This window comes from Periophthalmus magnuspinnatus, chromosome 23 (genome assembly GCF_009829125.3).
Source record: "Periophthalmus magnuspinnatus isolate fPerMag1 chromosome 23, fPerMag1.2.pri, whole genome shotgun sequence".
Classification (NCBI taxonomy): Eukaryota; Metazoa; Chordata; class Actinopteri; order Gobiiformes; family Gobiidae; genus Periophthalmus; species Periophthalmus magnuspinnatus.
In genome coordinates, this window is record NC_047148.1 from 1,797,890 (window position 1) to 1,822,153 (window position 24,264).

At 41.0% G+C, this 24,264-nt stretch overlaps 1 protein-coding gene across 3 annotated transcripts in view; it reads right to left on the minus strand.

The window, feature by feature from the left end:
* LOC117392133 (ninjurin-2-like) overlaps positions 1–24,264 on the minus strand; it is a 71,970-nt gene that overhangs the window by 18,382 nt on the left and 29,324 nt on the right. For all 3 annotated transcript variants that reach the window (XM_055231806.1, XM_055231805.1, XM_033990122.2), the window contains exon 2: positions 916–1,052. In XM_055231806.1, the coding sequence (XP_055087781.1) occupies positions 916–1,052 (137 nt within the window). The remainder of the gene's footprint in view (positions 1–915; positions 1,053–24,264) is intronic.

A 24,264-nucleotide genomic window follows, 5' to 3' on the forward strand; every position in this document is an offset into this window, starting at 1 on the left:
ATACCTGACAGTGCAAATGTCCCGATAATCCCTTTTAAAGAGCGAGTATGATGCAAAATACTTTTTTTTTTAGCTTTCTACCATGTTATAATATTATTTCCTTATAAAAAAAAAAAAAAACAAAAAAACAAAAAAAAAAAAACAAAAAAACGTATCTAGCTTTAATATTTTGATCATGTTTAGAATTTTACCTCCTGGTTGGACACAGGCAGCAGATGTGACATACATAAAGGTGATTCCATAACTGATACCTAAAAGATAATGTTTACAAGGCCCAACAAAGGTTTAAATAAAAATTTGTTAATTTATAGTCAGTAAGTCCTCATGTGTAAATTGTTTGCATTTTGGACGGAGTTTTCTGCGCTGGTGACAAAGGCATTTATTTTAGTCCAATGAGGTTCATCTGGTCTTCCGTCCAGACCATGGTTTGTTTTGTTTTCATACCTGATAGTTTAGACTGCTCACTAGCAGTGTTTCTCAGAGTGGTCACGTGATGTTGCTATGACATGTCTGGTCTTCCTACTGGTGGAGGCAGGATGACAACACCATCTGCAGTCTGACTTCTTTGGGACAATATCCCAGGTATGTGAGAGTAAAAAATCCCCCTCGTCCCCGTTTAAGTCCAGTGGCCACATTTCCGTATTTCAATTGCCTAAATAATCCATCGATGATGTTTTTTGTACTCTGTTCCTATCATATCTGCTCCGTTTCAGTCCATAATGTGGTTCTCTCTTTTGCAGTATTCAGAAATGGCTGATTTGAGTTGCTCTTGTTCTGCTTTGTGTTTTGTTGCATATGGGCACACTTTTGTATTTATTTTACTGATATTTTTATTTGTATTTGTATTAGTAGTATTAGTATTTTTGAATACTAGCTTTTTTCCAAATAGTTGCACATAAAGGAACAGTATCTTACCTGTACCCAGCCCCCTGCTCGATGACAGTCTTCATGTGAGTGATATTGGCCAGAAACAGAGCAATGTCCAGCATGCCCTCTGCTGCAGTCTTCTTTGTGGCATACTGGTTCATGTTCAGACTGAACGGAGGACCACCCTGGAACAACAATACATTTTACTTGTAGATCAATATTTGTACTTTTATACGATATCAGTTATTGGCCCTGGAGCTTCAAGAAAGGCTAAACAAGACAGGATTCTGGCTGCAGACCTCCACCCAGAGGACTCTCACGTCACTCACCTCCATCCACAAGTCCCTGGTTGAATTTTTAACCTAAAGACAATTCAATTCAATTTTATTTATATAGCACATTTAAAATACAACTTAAGCTGCCACAAGTGCTTCACATGAACAACAACAAAAACAGATATACAAAAAATATGATGCATAGGCAGTAAAACACGAGGACATCCTGCCTAGCTAGAACCAAATGCCAGGGAGAACAGGTGGGCTTTTACTCTGGCCTCACTGTTCTACAGACAAGCGCAAACCCTTTTCCTAACCTTACATTACATACTTGCCTACGTGCCTAATCTCAACTAGACACAGGGCCTACTGCAGCACACACGGACAAACTACCGTTAATATGCCTATGCTGTTTGCACCCTTGTGTATGTAGGCATATGTTGACAGTTAAATATAAGTTGTTATTTCATACATGTTTTAACCTGCTAAATAACATGCACAAGCAGAGCAGAGCAGAGACAACATGAAGCTAGTTCATTTCAAAGTTGAAGTGCTTTGCTCCAAACAATTTGGAAACATCTTTATCACCTTTGATGACCTTTAATAGACAATGAATCATGGCAACAAAAGAAAAGCAGTGAAAAATGGTGAGGGAAATGTGGTTGAATATATGATGAAACTGGACAAAAACACTTGGTATAGATGTCTTTGTTATCCTTATAATATATACAGTGCACTATATAGACAGAAATTAATAATAATTAAATGTCATACTTTGAGGGAACATTTCTAAAACAGGCCTACATATCAGCTCAAAAAGTCTATTGGCAATGTGATTTTTACTTTATTGTGTTTTTTAAGCAAAGAAACACTGAAGCCTCTGCACTTCCTTCTCTTCTCGGTTTTTGAATTTCACCCTGTATTAACCACACTATAGAATTACTATAGAATTTGACATTTGTGCAGACAAAAAATACAACATCCAAAAATACAGCACAAGGTTTTTGTTTGTTGCTCGTGAGATCAAGCCCCCCAAAAGTTTATTATTTCTCATTTTAAAAACACTTTTGCAGTTCTTAACTCTGTTTTATCTGAATTATTGTTTTTAACCACTGGATGCCCAGATTTTAATGTTTTTAACCCACTATAACACACCTGCTGGTGGAGGTGGACTGTGGAGTGTGTTGATCCTGTCTCAAGTCATCTCAAAGCAATGGGCTTCTTTTCAGGGCTATGGCGTCACCCAACGGCTTGACGCACTGCGACAGCTCTCTACATTTGGAAGTGAGGATGACAGAACTAAAGAACTGAATCTCCTTACTGACTCAAATCCAGAGTCAATATCGTGAGCAACTCCTTAACTCAGTGGTGACAATGGGAAAATCCAAGTCCATCTCCATCGCTATCATTAATGAACTAGATGCGACCGCAGCTGTTCCAGGTGTAAACTCTGCTCCTGTGGGTGCGTGATGCAGTTAGCCAATCTCTGCCCATGTTCACCATGGTATATGAGGTTGTCATTGTGCAGGTGAACTAAAAGGTCCAACTTCTTCTACTCCCTCACACAACTGGTCCCTTGTTACGAATAGTAAACAAAAGAGAAAGCGCTCACATCATTATGCAAGTCCAAATCAGAAGCAGCCATTGGAGCTGTCATATAGATTTAATATTCTTGACCTGGATGAGTTTCAAATTTCCATCAGCTTGGCCTCAGTTGGTAAGGGAGTAGCATCCTTCGCTGGATAAGACCTGTCCCCGGCTTCTCATGGGTTCGTCTATGGTATGCCATGTACTCATCCCATGGGCCAAAACCGAGTGCCACTCTGGAGTTCAGTCATCACATGAAGAATGTAAGGTATCTACACTTACTAGAGTGCACTACATCACACTGGTATCGTGATTTACTAATTGTAAAGTAATTAACACGTGCCTACCGTTAAAGTGCAGACATATGGAATGCGTGGGGCCTCAAGAAGACGCTATGCAGACCAGTGTGGGTGGCTTATAAGGATGCTATTCAGACTAAAAGAGGATCCTCCTTATACACACAAACACACATGCACACATACACACATGCACACATACATACATGCATACATACATACATACATACACACATGCACACATACATACATGCACACATACACACATGCACACATACATACATACATACATACATACATACATTGAGAGACACTTTAAAAACTGCACATTTCAGAATTCTCATCCTGTCCTTTCCATAGAGTCCGTTGCTTCATTGTTCAATTTACCTGTGTGGAACTGATTAAAACCCTTTATATTTCAGACTCCTATTATTTATTTCAGGTCCTCTTTGAGTCTTATACCAGAAACGAACATTCTTACAACAAAATACTCACACACTGTCCAATCGTGCGGACATATCCACTGTGTTAGTGGATGATTTGATTCAGTGGAACATGAAGTCCATTTGAAGTGTCTGAAGCATATTGGATTTGACAATGTGATTGGTTTCAAAATTATCTTTCAAACAGAACCCAAGCAGTAGTAACCAATGGGTCTGAATCAGATTTTCTAACTTTAAGTAAAAGATTGCTCCAAGGCTCAATTTTGGGCTCTCTACTTTTTACTATTTTTTATTAATTTCATAAAGTCTCATGCGTTTATATGCAGATGTTTTGTATGCAAGTGCTCCCTCTGCTGATCAGGCGATTTTAAAAACTGCAGCAAGATTTTAATAAAATCCAAAATTATCTCATAAATCTTTTATGTATTTGACGTATAAAGCTACAAATCTTTATACATTAAATATATCCATTGAAAGAGTCGATACTTATAAATATCTTGGATTCTGACTTGACAAAAATGTATCCTTTAAAAAACACATCTGTCTGCCTTTTGTTTTATTACAGGTGACAGATTTGAAACCTATCATTGTATTCTCTACAAAAAAGTGGGGTGGCCGTCACTGTCTGTTAGAAGAGAACAGCACTGTAGAGATTACTTCAAAAACTGCCACTGTTACTGATATCGGAACATGTAATACCAGATCACTTGGCTGCATAAGGCTAAGCCGCATCAAAACTGAGATGGGAAAAAGGGCTTTGAGGAATTAGGAATTTAATAATCTGGTAATGAGCTTTTATACACACACCTGTACCTGTTTTTAATGTTTTTTTTAATCAACTTGTATATTTGTTTTGTTTGTTTTTCTGCTTATATTGTATTTTAAACAGGGTGCCCATGAAAAAGAGCCCAAGCTCTCATTGGGTTCCCCTCTATAAATAAAGATAAAGAAAGAACTCTGCCAGGAGAGGGCAGCATTGACTACATTCATGGGTTTTTCAGAGTAGAAGAGTCTATACTCAATTTGTTGCTTGTGCACAAGCACAAATTGGAGGAAGCAGTTTTGAGTAATATTTTTTCTTGCATTATAAGGCATGTATTCCCGCGTAAACATTGAGGCCATTGAGTCTCTTTAGGGAGTATTAACTGCTAACAGATAACATTTGTAGCTTAGTTTTTATTAATTTGAAAATGCTATGTTCCCCCAAAACAACATGTTTTATATTTTATAGTTTTTTACATTTAATCGGCATGCATTTCACTAATGAAACTACTGCACATCGCATCAGGTTTGTGAAGTTGGAATGTAATTGTTATGTATCATGCTTTGTACAGTTAATGATAAGAAGGGTTCATATAAGGCTCGGGAGAAAACCCTAAATTACTCAAACATGCATGGATAACATCTAAAACCTTTTTGGCATGTTTTTGATGAGGGAACAATGTTATAAAAGTCCAAAAAGTCAATTTTGCACAATAGCTTTCTTTAAGCAGGATTAGCTCTGTGCTGTCACGTGTGCAGGTGACAAATGTGCTATAGGAAGTGTTCAAAAGTGCTGCTGTGGCCAAAATAAACACTCAGCCTAAACACAGGGTATAGAAACACTGTAGAATGTCAATGTGCTCTGTCTGCCATATCATGTGTAATGCTACAGGAAGTGGCATTAATATCTGAGTTCTCTCATAAAATACCAAACTTTTAATGCACGTTTGTTTAATTCAAAGAGAGTAAATGCAGATTAAACAATTGTAATTAAAGGTACAATATTTAACTTTCTGGGGGTGGAAAGTCAACTGCATGATTCCATGGAAATAGAAAGTTAAAGCCATTTGGAACATTTTCCATGGGGATAGGTACATTTTCTTTGCCTGGAATATATTTGTCTTTCACTGCGGAGACAAGCAAGCAGGACGCCACCAGGCCAATTTACAAGTCAGATCTACAGAGCAGTAAGAATTCATATTTGCAGGATATGTTTAAAGCCATACGTGGAACATACATGGATGGAACATTATTCCATTGCTTTGCTTTCCTTGCAGGCAAGGCAAAGCAATTGAATAACATCTCCATGGAAACATGTAAGTGACAGATATCCAACCAGAAAAAATACATTGTGCACATTTAAATGCTTAACCTCATTATATAATATTCCACATTGGTAAAGGAACCCAAGTACAAAGTAGAAAGGGCTGAGGGGTTTATTTTTTATCGAGTTAATAATTTGAGCAAACAAAATATACAAATAAAAACGTCTAGATAAGAAACAACTATCAATTCAATTGTGCCTGTTAAACAAAATTTTGCACAAATCTTTACAAAAATCACTTCATTTTAAACCTTAAAATATGCATATTTTTACTTTTATTATTTACTCTTTAAATACACTTTTAAACAGTTACTTTAATACTTTAAAGCTTTTTTTCCTCCAGTTTCTGAACTTTTACTTAAGTAATAAAATCACATAGTTCTTCCACCATTGGTTACATAACAGAATGTTTTTGGACCAAACCCCCTATCTAATTTTACTATATATTTGAAATACTGAAATACTTCCGCCCCTATGCCTTGTACAATATGAACCAGACTGACTTAATTTCCAAGAAAGTATGAAGCAATTCTGTGAAACATGAAGCTGCCATAACACAATGAGCACATGTACAGCAAGCCGTAGCCGTGTGTTTATGTGCAGAGGGAGGATACGAGGAAGCACAATGCACTGTAAAAATAGCCACATGCATTACAATGCATTCTTAGAGTGCATGTGACACGTTAGGCTTTTCATTTCACTAAAACATGTTTGAGATTCTACTAAAATCTTGCCTATTTTTTTTTCTAGTTTTTAAATTAGACAAAAAGTTTTAAAGTTTATAATTTTACTTTCTGGGTGGATACAGGGAGTGGATGGAAAAATGAAAAAATGAAAAAATAATATTCCATATTAGGTTTTATAAATTACTACAGGGGATAACTATATTTAAGCTTGTTTAAAACAGTGAAGCAAACATGGCAGCATCCATTAACATGTTAAGTGAGCACTCACACTGAAGAACTTAGCACCCCCATAGCTCCTCCAACCAAAAATGTCTGGCTTCGCCCCTGCATTTTGGATGTAATTTTTGGTGTGATGACATAGATAGAGGGATTACGTTCAAGAACTCAATGCTACTTCCTATTACAAATATTTACCTGAGTTTCCAGCCCACAAAACCAAGTCAGAATTAGAAAAACATGTAAGTGCGTTTTAACAAGTCAGTGTCAGATGTTTTAGATTGTTTTTGCATTGTGTAATTCACCTCAGGTACAGTACAATGAAATCACATCTAATCTGCACTTAACATAGTCATAGCCTCATATTGTACAGAATTAGTTTTGCAGCTTTTGTTTATTATACTGCTCACAGTGTTGTATTTGGACTAGTTTATGTTATGTTTTATCTATTATAATAGTTAAATCTTTATTTTTGATTGTATATATACTATTCTGCTTTTCATGTACTTTACTACTACTTGTATAAATGTCTCTTCTCTTATCTCATCCTAATTTGTGGATATGTTATTGCCTTGTTCTATAGCATGGCATTCTCTATGGTAACAGGGAGATGATGTCACTTGGCCAAGTCACAGGCCAGATCTGTAGAGTGGAGACCCAGCTAGAATTTTACATTGTACAAAAAATATACACTATCAAAATAATCATTTTTTGTCTAAAAAGTCACATACTGTGGCTTTAACTTAGACAACACTACTCAATACTAGATTTCAATCCATTTTAGCTCATTTTTTGCAGTGCAAGACATTTTTGGAAGGGGGTGATAACATATTAAAGCCTAAAGAGGAGGAGTATGAGGAAAAGTATGTACATGTATATACACACTGGCTGGCTTCCATCTCTTCTCTGTTGGGGATTTGTGTGGTCACATTTTATCAACATCAGCCTCTGGCATGGGGCCATTGTACACACACACACACACACACCCCCACACACCCACACACACACACACAAAACCATACACACACGTTAGGTTTCAAGGCTTTGTGGAGACTTTGCTTTGACTTACATTCATTTATGAGTGAGTTATTCCTCACTATAGTAGTATAGTGAGGAATAATAGTATGCATTCTGAGCATCCTAATAACTTTCAGTGATGAGAGTTTTGCCATAACTGTAAAGGTAACAACAACTAGCCTATTAATGCGCACTTCCTTTATTTGTTGCAGACAACAATTAACTGACTTATTTTGAACTCAAGAGCAGTTTATACAAGACTGACCCTCACAAGACTGACCCTAACCTTGACTATAATTACACCTATCCTTAACCTAAATGCCAATCATATATCTGAACTTTAAATCATGTTGTAGATCTGAAAATTCACCTAAATGGGGAATGATTTTGGTCTCTATGAAGCAAGTGTGTGTTCAGATTTCAGATTCACAATGTGTAATATACACATGCACACACATCAAGCATTACACAAAATCAAACACACAAAAATGGTCCCTATAGACTGCACTGTCCATGTGTGATCACTTAGCCATTGTGCAAAATGTACACATTGGTTTATGTGAATGTAAACTGCAGCTTCTAATCAGATTTTTGTGTGCATGTGAACGGGGCCAGTGTTACCAAATTATAGTTTTGGATCATAAATCCAATCCTAATTTCTTTGCACCCTATGAAATAAATACATTGTAATAGTTGCAGTAGCTGACAATAATTAATTCAGGAAGTAAAAGTGGTATTTGGGGTTGCAAAAATGATATACTTTTCCAATTTCCCCTAAACATCTGGTTAAAATTGTGCACACAAAAGCCACATGCTTCTCTTATCTCAGTGATTAGTCTATGCTTGGGCTGCTGCTGGTTAATGGGGTGATTAGACCTTCCACTACTTTGATAATAGTTCATCTGCCACCTTGGCTTCTTGTATTTTCTTTTTGTTTAATTTGAGTTTTGCCCAGGTACGGCCTGCTTATTTTTATTTTTCAAAATGCTCTGTTCCACCTTGTGATGTCATGCAGTGGTAGTTTTCAGGTAACAGCTACCTTTTACCTTTTGTTCAGTAGAGACTGACAATTCCAGGGCTAAAATCATCCAAATGATTCTAATGAAGATCTATGAAGTTTAAAAACACAGTGGAGCACTTTCTGTATAACCACATCACATCACAAGGTGACACAGAGTGTTTTTTGTTAGAGAGAAGAACTCTCAAAATATACAGGGTTTGTTTGTTAAACATATATGAATGAAACAAAACACAACCTCTGGTATGTTTGTGATGAGGAAACAACATTATGGGAGTAATAAAGCATGTTATTGACTGTATTTTTGATTAATAAAAAGATAATATCCATTGAGACAAGCATGTGGGAGACCTCTCACTACAAATATTACATAATGCTTCTTTAAGGACTAGTGCATAAAAGTAATAGACAATATTTGAAAGTAGTATTCGGAGTTGCCATGCATTATTCCTATTGTTTCCCATTGGTTGAAAAATAATCAAACATGCTCACACATGTAGATTATTTTTTTCTTGGGGCATCTTAAACTCAGAATACGGTCTATTGTGGTTAACTTGTCATGTCTATGTGCACTTTTGTCTTGTCCGTGTGTTTCTTTAAATTTTCTGTTTTTGACCTGCCTTAGGACAACGGGTGTAAAGTAGCTATTGTGCTAATTCTGGCATATTTACATTGATGCCGTTTGTTGACATGTTGATTAATATGCACTGTCCTAATTAAAATAAATCAAATAAATAAATTGTCACTCTCATAGCAAATAGTGGTAACCAGAATATGAGTAAAGATGGGCTAATGACAATGTGCAAGCATTGTCACTATTACTACTTCATTTGCTTGTCAACATGGAAATACATGTTTAATGCCATACTATGGAATATTCCAGGCAAGGGAATAACATCTTCATGGAAATAAGCAGTTGGACTATCAATGCAATTTATTTATAAACCAAGTCCTGCTTGAACCAAGTTCTGTCGTTGTGTCCTTAGGCAAGACACCTTTTTTTTTATAATAATGTAGTGTAATTTGAGGTACACAATAGTAAATAATGCTCAAAATTTTCAAAGGATAGACACAAAAATGAGGAAGAACTACAGGATCCATGCAAGGAACACAAATGTTCAAATCATTTCATAAAGTCAAGCTAAAGCTTTTGTTACTTGTAGAGAACTGTTACTTCAATAAAAATATTATTCAAGCAGGAGTAAAAATATGCTGATGGAAGAGTACTCTGAAAAGTACAATTTCTTTAAAAAGTTACTCAAGTAACTGAAAGTTAGAAAACCAAACCATAAAAATGACATAATGCATCTTTAGCCATTTAGATTTTCTTTATAATGTTTTGAGGTGGCCTGCAGTACTTCTTCTAAATTGAATTACCATGTATATATTCATTTTTCATTCATCATTAAATTGTTTAGCTAACAAGCACAGCTTTAAAAAGTGTCTTGCGAAATACTGCCCACTCCTTAAACCCACACACCACATGGGAGGCCCCCCTCAACCTGACAGGAAGTGCCGCTCCTCCCCTGCATTCCTACTGGACAGCATTTCAACCAATTCGAGTGCAGTCACTCTGTTGCTTCACTGTTCATTTCTTTTTTCCCACTGGTTTTAGCCTGAAGGCACTGGCGGTGTGTATTTATGAGAATAGGGAGGATTCAAGGACAGCAGATGGGGAGAACTGGACAGAAGCTCAAAAAGAATAGACAAAAAGAAAAGAAAAAAACATAATACAAAGAAGGCCTTATATTTTCTGCAGTAATGAGTTAGAATCTTCACTTTAAAGGGCCTGTTTCAGGCTACTTTCATATGTATGTTGGAATGTTGTGAGCCTGAACAAAGGCCAGGTGAAATAAGGGACATCTGCCATCTAGTGGTAAAAAAAAACTCAAATAAATGTACAGATGGTAGTTTTAAATAGACAGTACATTACTCTGGTGCCCCCCGTTGGGCTATTTAAAAACTATTTGTTTCCTTTAATTCATGCAACTACCCTGTTTTAAATGTCATAAAAGAAAAGAAAATGACCTATCAGCTAAAATGGCTTAAACCCAGAACCAAGCCCTGGGGTTCAAATACCACCACCACCACCAGTTCGATGTGAAAGCTGTAGGTCCCTGTCAGCCGAATACAAGCAGTTTGTGTTTACATTGTTCTCTATAGGAAAAAGGTTTTCTGGGCTGCAGAGGACTTTCTGCTGCAGTACCAATGGACTGGCCACTAGTCCAAATCCCTGTAGCAATGCTCTTTCCAAATTTGATAACAGATCCATGTCTGTAACTGTTCTGTTTATTCCATCTCTTTCTCAAGACTTTGTTTCTGCATACCCATAATGAATATTCACTTTTCAATGCACCAGCAGATGCAGGCCTATGCTGGTGTTTTGTATATACACACTTATATGCCATCTATAAGACTTTGAGACATTATTAATTTTATAAACAACAGGAATGCCAAGACTTTCATAATAGAACAGATTATTGCATAGTACAAAGATAAATGAAAATATATTGTATGCCTTTGAATGTCTATATCTGTTACAATCATTACATTTTTGCTCCCTTTTTAAAATGTCTAAAGTGTCAGTAGGAAGTAACTAGAAGAATCTATAAGGAATATATATGCGCTCTTGCCCTGCTGCTTATGTAACACTGCCCATCTCGCGTGGGCCTCATGTTTATGTGTGTGGAAGGAAATACCTGTCTGTGCACACCAGTGACACCATCTCTCCAGGTTCCTTTGTAACATGTGCAATACAGGAAAAACTACGGCTACAACAAAACTAAGAAAGACTGTTATTCCACCAACTGCCTTTTAACTCCCTCTGAGATAGAGTTGTCAAAATGGACCACTATGGAACATTGGACAACTGAGGGATTAAACAGATATAAAGCCACATGGTAATATGAAAGAAAGTACTATGATTAATGTTGAAAATCACATTCTATTGTCTAAACAAAGAGTTTTTTTTAGTTTTTTTTATTATCATTGCAGTATTAGAATCGGTATTGAGTATCGAGTCTATTACTTTATATCAAAATTTAGTTTTAGTATCTTATTTAGTTTTTAAATTTAGTTTTTAGTATCATGACAACACTATGAGATTAATGACATGACACTAGAATTATTTAATTAATCAATCAATACATAAATCATATAAATTTCTATAAAAGATTGTTTTTTGTATGTTGATCCATATGCTGCTATATTAAATGCCTTTCCACCTTTGATTAAGTGTGATAAACTGTGGCATAAATCTAAATCTACCTGTAGAGAGTGAATAAACTTTTATGTGAATTAAAGGTTCTAAAAATGAAATTTCTTTTCCTGCTACTTATGCAACACTTCAAAATGTGCATTTAAAATAAGGTGATGGAAACACAACTATTCTTCACCTTATTTCAGATGTTGCCATGGGTGTCATTTGGGTTGTATTATATTCTATGTGTCTGCTGATCTTGACAGTAAATTAGTTCTATACAGACTACAGAGCTATTTGAAGAATCGGTGCAATGTTGACTTGTTGGTCACATGAACATTTAACTTTTGACACAAATCAGCCTACTTTACATAATATTTAAGCAGCAAAACATTTCTCAAATACTCCACCTCACCTCTCACCTGCCCCTCCCTGAACTGCCACCTTAACGTGGTGGAGGGGTTTGAGTGCCCGAATGATCCTGGGAGATATGTTGTCGGGGGCTTCATGCCCCTGGTAGGGTCACCCATGGCAAACAGGTCCAGGGGGACGGGTCAGACGAAGAGGGGTTCAGAAGCCCCTTATGATGAGTATAAAAACAAGGCCGTTTACGTCGCCCGGACCGGCGTTACCGGGGCCCCACCCTGGAGCCAGGCCTGGGGTGGGTGCTCGACAGCGAGCGCCTGGTGGCCGGGCCTTTCCCCACGGGGCCCGGCCGGTCTCAGCCCCTCTCCTTGAGAGGGGCTGGACTCTCCATTTCTCTGGCGTTGCCCGTGGGGAGAGGCGGCGAGCTGGTGTGGGCTTGCTCATTGCCCCACAACTCAGCCGCTTCGTGTTGGGGTTCACTCTGGTGAACGAGAGGGTCGCGTCCCTGCACCTCCGGGTCGGGGACAGGTCTCTCACTGTTGTGTCGGCCTACGGGCCAAACAGCAGTGCAGAGTACCCGGCCTTCTTGGAGTCCCTGGGAGGGGTACTAGACAGTGCACAAACCGGGGACTCCGTTGTTTTCCTGGGGGACTTCAACGCCCATGTGGGTAACGACAGTGACACCTGGAGGGGCGTGATTGGGAAGAACGGCCTCCCTGATCTGAACCCGAGTGGTGTTTTGTTATTGGACTTCTGTGCTAATCACAGTTTGTCCATAACAAACACCATGTTTGAGCACAAGGGTGTCCATCAGTGCACGTGGCACCAGGACACTCTAGGTCGGAGGTCGATGATCGACTTTGTTGTCGTGTCATCTGACCTTCGACCGCGTGTCTTGGACACTCGGGTGAAGAGAGGGGCTGAGCTGTCAACCGATCACCACCTGGTGGTGAGTTGGATCCGCTGGCGGAGGAGGAAGCCGGACAGACCTGGCAGACCAGAAGCGTATTGTAAGGGTCTGTTGGGAACGCCTGGCAGAGCCCGCTGTCAGAGGGGTCTTCAACTCACACCTCCAGAAGAACTTCTCCCTGATCCGGGGGGAGGCTGGAGACATGGACTCCGAGTCGGCCATGTTCTCCACCTCTATTGTCAATGCGACCACTCGTAGCTGTGGTTGTAAGGTCTGCGGTGCTTGTCGCAGCGGCAATCCCCAAACCCGTTGGTGGACACTGGAAGTAAGGGATGCCGTCAAGCTGAAGAAGGAGTCCTACTGAGCCTTGTTGGCTTGTGGGACTCGTGAGGCAGCCGATGAGTACAGGCGGGCCAAGCGTGCCGCGGCTCGTGCGGTTGCAGAGGCAAAAACTCGGGGTTGGGAGGAGTTCGGGGAGGCCATGAAGAAGGACTATCAGACGGCCTCAAAGAAATTCTGGCAAACTGTCAGACGCCTCAGGAGGGGGAAGTAGTGCTTCACCAACACTGTTTACAGTGCCGGGTGGAGAGCTGCAGACCTCGACTGGGGATGTTGTCGGGCGGTGGAAGGAATACTTTGAGGATCTCCTCAATCCCCCCGTCATGTCTTCCGAGGAGGAAGCAGAGACTGGGGACCCGGAGGCGGACTCGTCCATCACCCTGGCTGAAGTCACTGAGGTGGTTAGCAAACTCCTCGGTGGCAAGGCTCCGGGGGTGGACGAGATCCGTCCCGAGTACCTCAAGTCTCTGGATGTTGTGGGACTGTCTTGGCTGACACGTCTCTGCAATATCGCGTGGCGGTCGGGGACAGTACCATTGGAGTGGCAGACCGGGGGGTGGTCCCTCTGTATAAGAAGGGGGACCGGAGGGTGTGTTCCAATAACAGGGGAATCACACTCCTCAGCCTTCCCGGTAAGGTCTACTCCAGGGTACTGGAGAGGAGAATCCAGCCGATAGTCGAACCTCGGATTCAGGAGGAGCAGTGTGGTTTTTGTCCCGGTCGTGGAACACTGGACCAGCTCTATACTCTCCATCGGGTCCTTGAGGGTTCATGGGAGTATGCCCAACCAGTCCACATGTCCACATGTCCACAGTCCACATGTGTTTTGTGGATCTGGAGAAGGCATTCGACCGTGTCCCTCATGGTGTCCTTTGGGGGGTGCTCCGGGAGTATGCCTTTTGCTAAAGGCTGTCCGGTCCCTGTATGACCGGAGCAGGAGCTGTGTTTGCATTGCCGGCAGTAAGTCAGACCTGTTCCCGGTGCATGTTGGACTCTGCCGGGGCTGCCCTTTGTCACCGGTTCTGTTCTTTGTATTTATGGACAGAATTTCTAGGCGCAGCCACGGGCCGGAGGGGGTCTGGTTCGGGAACCACAGGATTTCATCTCTGCTGTTTGTGGATGATGTTGTCCTGACGGCTTCATCGAGCCAGGACCTGCAGCAGGCACTGGGGTGGTTTGCAGCCGAGTGGGAAGTGGCTGGGATGAGAATCAGCTCCTCTAAATCCGAGGTCATGGTTCTCGACCGGAAAAAGGTGGTTTGCCCTCTCTGGGTGGGTGGTGAGTCTCTGCCCCAAGTGGAGGAGTTCAAGTATCTCGGGGTCTTGTTCACGAGTGAGGGAAGGATGGAGTATGAGATTGACAGGCAGATTGGTGCAGCGTCTGCAGTAATGCGGTCGCTGTATCGGTCCGTTGCGGTGAAGAAGGAGCTGAGCCGGAAGGCGAAGCTCTCGATTTACCAGTCAATCTACGTTCCTACCCTCACCTATGGTCATGAGCTCTGGGTGATGACCGAAAGGACAAGGTCGCGGATACAAGCGGCCGAAATGGGTTTCCTCCGCAGAGTGGCTGGGCGCACCCTTAGGGATAGGGTGAGGAGCTCGGTCACACGGGAGGAGCTCGGAGTAGAGCCGCTGCTCCTACACGTTGAGAGGAGCCAGCTGAGGTGGCTCAGGCATCTGCTCAGGATGCCTCCTGGACGCCTCCCTAGGGAGGTGTTCTGGGCATGTCCCACCGGGAGGAGGCCCCGGGGAAGACCCAGGACACGCTGGAGGGACTATGTCTCTCGGCTGGCCTGGGAACGCCTTGGGGTCCCACCGGAGGAGCTAGAAGACGTGTCTGGGGTGTGGGAAGTTTGGGAGTCCCTGCTTAGACTGCTGCCCCCGCGACCCGGCCCCGGATAAGCGGAAGAAAATGGATGGATGGATGGATGGACCCCTCACCTGGTCCCTCACCCAAACTCCCCCCTGCTCATCCTTCCCTGCCCTCCCCCAGAGCTGTTATCACCAAAAGCTAGGACACACAGGGCCTCTGCTGTCTCAGGACATACAGTCATGATAAAGATAATATCATGCTGAGGCCCTGTGATGGAGCTATATCTATATCTGCAGTTGTTCAAAGGAGAAACATAAATGATAAAACAGGTGCACTGTTCATGGAAATGATGCACTTTGAAAATGCCTCATGTTCTAATGTTGATGCTTTGTTGAACTCTGTAACTTCGAGTGTTTTGAATGTTCTGGACGCCATTGCCCCGATGAAGGTTAAAATGGTTTAAGATAAGCAGAAAGCGCCATAGAGGAGTGATGACTTGGTCAGGGCACAGAAAAGGGAGTGCCGGAGGGCTGAGCGGGAATGGTGCAAGTCAAAACTACAGGTTCAATATGAGATTTACAGAGAAAAGATGCACATGGAGGACCACACTTTATGTAGAACAAGGCAAAGGTATTTCTCTGACATTATTGGTCTTTGCAGTAACAACTCTCGTGTCCTGTTTCCAACAGTAAACAGATTAACAAACCCCCCCAGCTCCACTTCCGTTGAAACTAATTTCCACATCTAAGTGGAATGAGTTTGCAATATTCTTTAATGACAAGGTTCAGGGCATTAAAAATGCCATAATTTCCACAATGCAAATAACACCTCAGCAGCCACCTAGACACTTAGAGCTGACTCACTTTGCACCTGTAACTGACAAAACTGTCCAAGAAATTGTCTGAGTTCTACATGCTGCCTCGATGTGTTACCCACTAAACTTCTAAAGTCTGTGCTCAACAGTTTGCTGTCACCACTCACTTGCGTAGTTAATATGTCACTTCAATCTGGAACATTCCCAAGCACTTTGAAAACTGTGGTTATCAAGCCTCTTGAAGAGCAGTCTTGATGCCACAATATTCAACAATTATCGACCAATCTCAAATCTGCCGTTTTTAGGCAAAGTTCTTGAAAAAGTTGTTTACCAACAGCTTATTAACTTCCTCCAAATTAACAACTCCTTTGATGTTTTCCAATCAGGTTTTGGACCCACCACAGCACTGAGACTGCTCTTATCAAGGTGACAAATGACATCCGCCTGAACACTGATGCAGGCAAAGTCTCAGTCTTGATCCTGTTAGATCTGAGTGCTGCTTTTGACACTGGGGATGCCCACTGAACTACTTTCTCCAACTAAACTCAGACAAGACTGAAGTCATCATCTTTGGCCCACAGAAACATAGACCTTCAAATCAGGCTAGAAATCTAGGGGTAATAATGGACTCAGACTTGAACTTTAACAGCCACATCAAATCAATAACATCTGCAGCTTTTTACCACCTAAAAAACATTGCATGCATGTATACTGTCAAAGCCAGACTTATCCATGCATTTGTCTCTAGTAGGTTAGACTACTGTAACGGCCTGCTCACTGGCCTCTCCAAACAAGCCTTAACACAGCTGCAGTACATCCAGAACGCTGCTGCTCGGGTCCTGAGTAGAACCAGAAAGTACAAGCACATAAGTCCTGTGCTCAGGTCTCTGCACTGGCTTCCTGTAGCTCAAAGAATAGACTTTAAAGCAGCACTGCTTGTGTATAAGTCTCTCCATGGCCTGGGTCCAAAGTACATCTCTGACATGTTAGTGCCATATGAACCATCTCACTCTGAGGACTTCAGGGACCGGCCTCCTGCTGGTGCCCAGAGTCAGGACTAAACATGGGGAATCAGCGTTTAAGTTTTATGCAGCTAAAACCTTGAACAGTCTTCCTGAAGATGTGAGACAGGCCTCTACTTTGACAATGTTTAAATCCAGGCTCAAAACAGCTCTGTTTAGCTGTGCATACGACTGAAAGGTTTTTATTCTGCACTCTTCTCTTTTAATAGTAATTTTATGATGACTATTTGTGATTATTTATGTTTTGATTTGTGTGATTTTAATGTCTTTCTTATTCTGTAAAGCACTTTGAATCACCTTGTGTACGAGCATTTTGTGCTTTGGAGATGTAAACAGACTAATAATAAGATAAGATAAGATAAGATATGCCTTTATTAGTCCCACAGTGGGGAAATTCCAGTATTGCACCGCACAGTTAAAGAACAGACGGAAAATGGTACATGCAATAAAACAAGATAATAGATAAATAGCTTAAAATAATTTAAAAAAAATAGACTTAAAACTCTAATGTAACATCTTCGTAAAGTGACTTGAGTATTGCACATAGGTATGGTTGAATGACACATGTTCAGTGTTAACAGTGTTCTGACAGTCTGATAGCAGCAGAAAGGAAAGACCTGTGAAACCTCTCCTTCACACAGTGAGGGTGAATCAGTCACTGAAGCTGCTCTCCAGGACAGACAGAGCGTCCTGCAGGGGGTGAGACTCATGGCCCAGCATAGAAATGACCTTAGCCAGGACCCTCCTGTCCCCCACCTCCTGCACTGAGCCCAGAGGAGCTGGACTTCTTGATGACCTTGTCCAGCTTCTTCCTCTCCCTCTCTGTGATGCTGCTGTTCCAGCAGACCACACCATACAGGATGGCTGATGCCACCACAGAGTCATAGAAGGTCTTCAGGAGTAGGGTTAATAAAGGGTTGCTCCGAGAAGGTCAATAGTCAGAGTCAGCAGAGGGCCTGTAAAACACAATTGGAACAAGGGTTTTGCCTGTAGGCGTATTTGACCTGACTTATTATGTAAACTAACAAAACATTGATTAACTTCAGGGCCTGTACATGTAGCGCCTAAACACTTGTGAGGCGACCTTTGACCTGGTGGAAAACAGAGGAGGCCTGTTCTGTGTAGCCTAAACTCTGTGCTAACTAGTCAATGGGACTACTATGTTTTTAAAAGTAACTGGTCAATTAGGACTTAACCATCTACCTGAATGTTGATTGAAAGTAGTAGCTTATGCGTAATAAGCCTATAAAATGTATGTATACTTTATTGTTTTAACATATTGGCTCAAGAATTTTATAACAGAAAATTATGTTATTAATTGTAATTTTGCTAATGTTGCCTGTTGTGTCCAGTGTTGGGCAAGTTACTTAAAAAATGTAATTAGTTATAGTTACAAGTTACTTCTCCCAAAAAGTAACTGAGTTAGTAACTCAGTTACTTTTTGGGAGAAGTAACTAGTTACTAGGCAAAGTAACTACTCTGCGTTACTTTACTACACGTTACTTATTATGTAAAATAAGACAAAACCTTTAACCTTCTCTGGCCACGCACTGTAATTCTCTGTCCAGTATTCAAATATTAATCACCTCTGATCTGAGCCTGTTCCTCTTTGGAGAGAACACAGTCACGTTTCTGATCAAAACACAACTCGGACCTAATCTGCTGTGAACGCCCGTGTGGACAGGACATCATTTCCCATCATGCATTACGCGTTTGTAGTCCATGCAGGCAGCCGCAGTCGGTGGAGAGCTGCTGCGCTCGCCTCGCTCAAAAACTTCTCGTTACCGGCGCATACGTCAGAGCAAGTCGGTGGCATCTTGGACTCAAAACTAACCGGCATGCACTGCGCACCGACTGACGGCGTCGTATCTGCGCCCGCCTCATCTCAAACGAGCCTTTTATCTCACCCCAGCCTCCTCTTTCACCAAAGAAACACAACAGCAGCTCCTCGGCTGAGAGACTCTGATGAAGAGCAGCGTGAACTCAATTAAAAGTAACGCGTTACATTTTATTGTCAGTAACGATAACGGCGTTACGACGCTAGGAAAAGTAATTAGTTACATTACTCCGTTACTGAAAAAGTAACGCAGTTAGTAACGCCGTTATAGTGTAACGCCGTTACTCCCAACACTGGTTGTGTCCTTGGGCAATACACTTCAACTCCAGTGAAGTGGTTGGTAACTATGGGAGGGGCAAACTACGAGTTATTGCAACTCAAATGAATTCATATGGACAAAATATTCAAAGGTGCACTGGAGGGTAAGGCACCTGCTTGTCTCTATAGAAAAGCTATAGATTTGAATGTTCCACAGTGCTGCATTTGATGTATTTCCATTGAGATAAGCACTGCCACCACACCAAGTTATAGGACAGATCTATAAAGAGGTGACCCATTCATAGTAGGAAGGCATGTTTTTTAAGGTTGTGCAATAAAAACTCCATATGGAAAACATGCTAGCTATGTATGTTTTATGCCATACTGTGAAATATTTGCTCCAAAGCGATAATATCTCCATGGATACAAGCAATTAGTTGACACACCAATAGAAAATTCCCACAGTGTAATGTTAAGTATCTTGTGCTCGGGTCCTGACTAGAACCAGGAAGTATGAGCACATAAGTCCTGTGCTCAGGTCTCTGCACTGGCTTCCTGTAGCTCAAAGAATAGACTTTAAAGCAGCTCTGCTTGTGTATAAGTCTCTCCATGGCCTAAGTCCAAAGTATATCTCCGACATGTTAGTGCCATATGAACCATCTCGCAATTTGAGGACTTCAGGGATCGGCCTCCTGCTGGTGCCCAGAGTCAGGACTAAACATGGGGAATCAGCGTTTAAATTTTATGCAGCTAAAACTTGGAACAGTCTTCCTGAAGATGTGAGACAGGCCTCTACTTTGACAATGTTTAAATCCAGACTCAAAACAGTTCTGTTTAGCTGTGCATATGACTGACAGGTTTTTATTCTGCACTCTTCTCTTTTAATGTTAATTTTATGATGATTATTTGTGATTATTTATGTTTGATTTGTGTGATTTTAATGTCTTTCTTATTCTGTAAAGCACTTTGAATTACCTTGTGTACGAATTGTGCTATACAAATAAACTTGCCTTGCCTTGCCTTGCCTTGTGTCTATCCCTAGAATGCCCAGATATCACCATTTTAGAGGGTACAATAATTGTGAATGAGACACTGAAGTTCTTTACATATTAGTACCCAAACAAAATGGCTGCCCCCTCTGTCTATGTCCTTGTTTTTTATGTAACACTTGATTAGTTCCAGATGAGTTGTTAGAGCTCCGGATACAAGTGCCCCATCCCTTCATCCTTCACTACTTGTGCCTTGGTCCCAGTTCCCGGTCAGACTTACTGCAATATTACTTTCACTCCTTTTGGATGCCTGTTGGATACACAGACATGTTGGACTAAAAAGTAGTTCAAATAATCAAAACTATTGGACAGAAAAAGTCTTAAATCAGTCCTTTTCAAGTTGCAGCTCGTTGCCAACCTTCGAAATATGTTCTCTTGTTTACTGGTTTACTTGGAGTTAGTACTAATTAGTCCTTGTTTAATTCTACTTTAGACCTGGGTCAGTCCTAGTTCAGTTCTGGATCAGTTCTGATTCAGACTAGGGTTGTCAAAAGTATTGAAAATCAGATACTTATCAATATTAAAAATAGTATCCAAACTAGATATTTGAGCAGGTACTGATACTAAAAAGTCACATTCACAGGACAGAAATGAATCTTTTCTGAATAGCTTTAGAATGATCTTGAGCTGTATCAGAGTAAGTATAAGACCACATAGCTCCAACACAGACCCACAGTAGCACAACAACAAACTCGCAGGGGTACGACTGGATACAAATCCACCTAGTCATAGGACCAGCACGGCAGTAGTGGTGCGCATGACATTTCTAAACAATAACATTTCTAAACAATCATCCCATCCATCCATCCATCCTCCAGGTGTCCAGGAGGCATCCTGAACAGATGCCCGAGCCACCTCAACTGGTTCCTCTTGACGTGTAGGAGCAGCGGCTCTACTCTGAGCTCCTTTCGCGTGACCGAGCTTCTCACCCTATCCCTAAGGGTGTGCCGGCCACCCTACGGAGGAAACCCATTTTGGCCGCTTGGATCCGCGATCTTATCCTTTCAGTCATTACCCAGAGCTCATGACCATAGGTGAGGGTAGGAACGTAGATTGACTGGTAAATCGAGAGCTTTGCCTTGCGACTCAGCTCCTTCTTTACCACAATGGACCGATACAGTGACCACATCACTGCAGACGCTGCAGCGATACGCATGTTAATCTCAAGCTCCATCCTTTCCTCACTCGTGAACAAGACCTTGAGATACTTGAACTCCTCCACTTGAGGTAGAGATTGTGTGAGTTGAAGACCCCTCTGACAGAGAGCTCCATCAAACGTTCCCAGCAGACCCTCACGATGCGCTTGGGCCTGCCAGGACTGTCCGGCTTCCTCCTCTGCCAGCGGATCCAACTCATGACCAGGTTGTGATCGGTTGACAGCTCAGCCCCTCTCTTCACCCGAGTGTCCAACGATCATCATTAAGATTGCAAAAAAACTGATATAAACAAAAAATAATAGTTTCTAATCATATGCTGACTTGATCTTGTGATATACCACCATATTTCCAGTGATGGCAATTTGTATATTGAGCTGATATGCTCAGCGCTATCCAGCTGTTTCCTGTTATCGATGCACGCAAGTCCTGTCGAGATAAAAAATATTACATTTTGCAGTGTATAACGTAAGGAGCACTAGCAAACCCCAATGCATTAAATAAAAAGCACTTAAAACACGGCATGGAGGTTCACATAAATTAAATAAATGCAAATATATATATATATATATATATATATATATATATATATATATACCGGTCCTATGGCAACAAGGCTATGGTAATTTCAAAGAAAGAAATACTATTTAATGTTGAAAATTACATTCTATTTTCGAGCAGTTTGTATTTTATTTCTCACAAACATCTAATAAAGCAGCTGTTGTTATATTATTATTAAAACAAGTAAAACGAAAATGCAAAAAAAATGAGGTGGCCATCAAAATGTGTAGGGACATAGGGGTGTAATTTGCTTCATATGGTTTGCAGCTGAAGTGACCACCTCAAATTGTAGACAATGTCACCTATTATCTGTTAGATTGGCTCCAAACTTGCCTTCTTGTGGATAGGCCCAGTAATTATAGAGGTATTAACCATAAACCAGGTCAATAAATCTAATCAACAAATCAATCTGACAGTTACACAGAAAATTCCACCACTCCACCTGTCCGCCAACTAGACATTGTAGAGCATTCTGTACGCAACCTGTTTAGCTAGAAAGCACCAAATGTCTTGAAGGGAAAAAAAGGAACTTGCCTGACCCCTGGGACCTCTGACCCCTTACCTTTATTATAAAAGATTGCTCTACAGCTGCCCTCACATGCAGATACAGTGTCACAGAAGGGGGCACAAAAATGGGGAAGGCAAGAACCAGCAGTAGAAAGTAAAAGTACATCTTTTAGGTAGTACATAACATGGTAGGGCCACACACCCCGAGGACCACAGGGACCAGCCTTCTGCTGGTGCCTAGAGTCAGGACTAAACCAGAACTAAACATAGGGAATCGCCTTCTCAGTTTTATGTAGCTAAAACCTGAAACAGTCTTCCTGAAAACATGCCTTTACTTTGATAATGTTTAAATTCAGGCTCTTCAGGTTCTGTTTAGCTGTGCATATGACTGAAAGGTTTTTATTCTGGACTCTTCTTTTTTTTTTTTTTTATGATGATAATTTGTTTGTATTGTGATTTTGAAGTTTTTCTTATTGTGTAAAGCACTTTGATTTACTTTGTGTACCCATTGTGTTGTGCAAATAAATGTACCTCACCTTGCCTTGGTATGTGTACTTTACTTAAAGGACACGTATTGTGCAAAAACATTAACAAGTTTTTTTTTTTTTTTTTTTTTTTTTATCACAGACTTTCATAGGGAAAGAAGTTATATTTATATCTTGACATAGGATCCATAAGGTCCCAGTATAAAACTATATAAGCCCATACATTGACAGCAAACAGAGATTCTTATGGAAAAAGACAAGGGAAACATCCAGGGATATCAGACTAGTCTGTAGTGACTGCCCACCCATTCTGAACCTCAGGGTACGGGGGGAATAAGAGAGAAGGAGAGAGGGGGATAAACAGAGAGAGAGAGAGAGAGAGAGAGAGAGTGATAGTAAAGTAAAGAGAGGTTAAGAGAGAACGAAAAAGGCAGAGACACAATGACACGGGAGACACCACGATAGGAGGAAAGGAGAAAGAGAAGGATATAGGTAGGGGGAAGAGATAAAAGAGACAGAGAGACAGGAGGGCATTAAGAGAGGGAAAAACAGAGTTATAAAGTGACAGGGATGGAGGGAATGAGAGAGAGAAGAGACAGAGTGAGAGAGGGGTGGAAGAAAACAGAAATGACATAAAACAGAGATGGGGGTCAGGAACATAGGGAAAAAGAGAGATAAAAGGATTGGGTAGGGAGAGGAGAGACAGAGAAAGAGTGAGAGAGAAAGAGAGAGACAAGAAGGGAGAAAGAGAGAGAAAGAGCAACAAAGTGTGAGAGAGAGTGAGTGTGAGAGAGAGGGAGAAAGAGAGCAAAGAGCAGGAGAGGCACAGAGCGAGAGTGTGAGAAAGTGAGTATGAGAGAGACAGAGAGAGAGAAATAATATGTCACTTGACCCTGTGCACCATAACAAAAGGAGAGCTTCCCCATATCAGTGACTGGAGGCATTTGGAGCGCAGTAACCTCCGCTGACATCCTGTGGAAAAGTTAAAGACGGTGACTCCACTGTTGCCCAGTTGACAGGATACCGACAGAGCGTGGAGGAGAGGAGTAGAAGAGGAGAGGAGGGTATGACATAACTACAGAATGAATCACACATGAATAAGCCAGTTAAATATTTTAGAAGGTGAGAGGTAAAGCTATTGGCAAACTCAAATTTTACACTGTGTTGCTACCATATAAACTAGTAAACTAAAAATAAGGCATGGGTATGATATGAAAAAAAAAGCCGATAAAATAGCATATTATTATTGACTGATCACAATTTTCATTTCAGTTTCACTTTGTCTCACTATAAGCGCATGAAAACAATGGCAATAAAAGTGTTCTGATTCTGACTCAGACCCTCCACCAGAAAAGTTACATAGTGCACCTTTAAATGGAGTTTCATTTTAGACCCTTTTGTATTACACATTTCCAAAACTGTTCTATATGCAGTTTACTATGTCCATTCTCTTTCTGGTA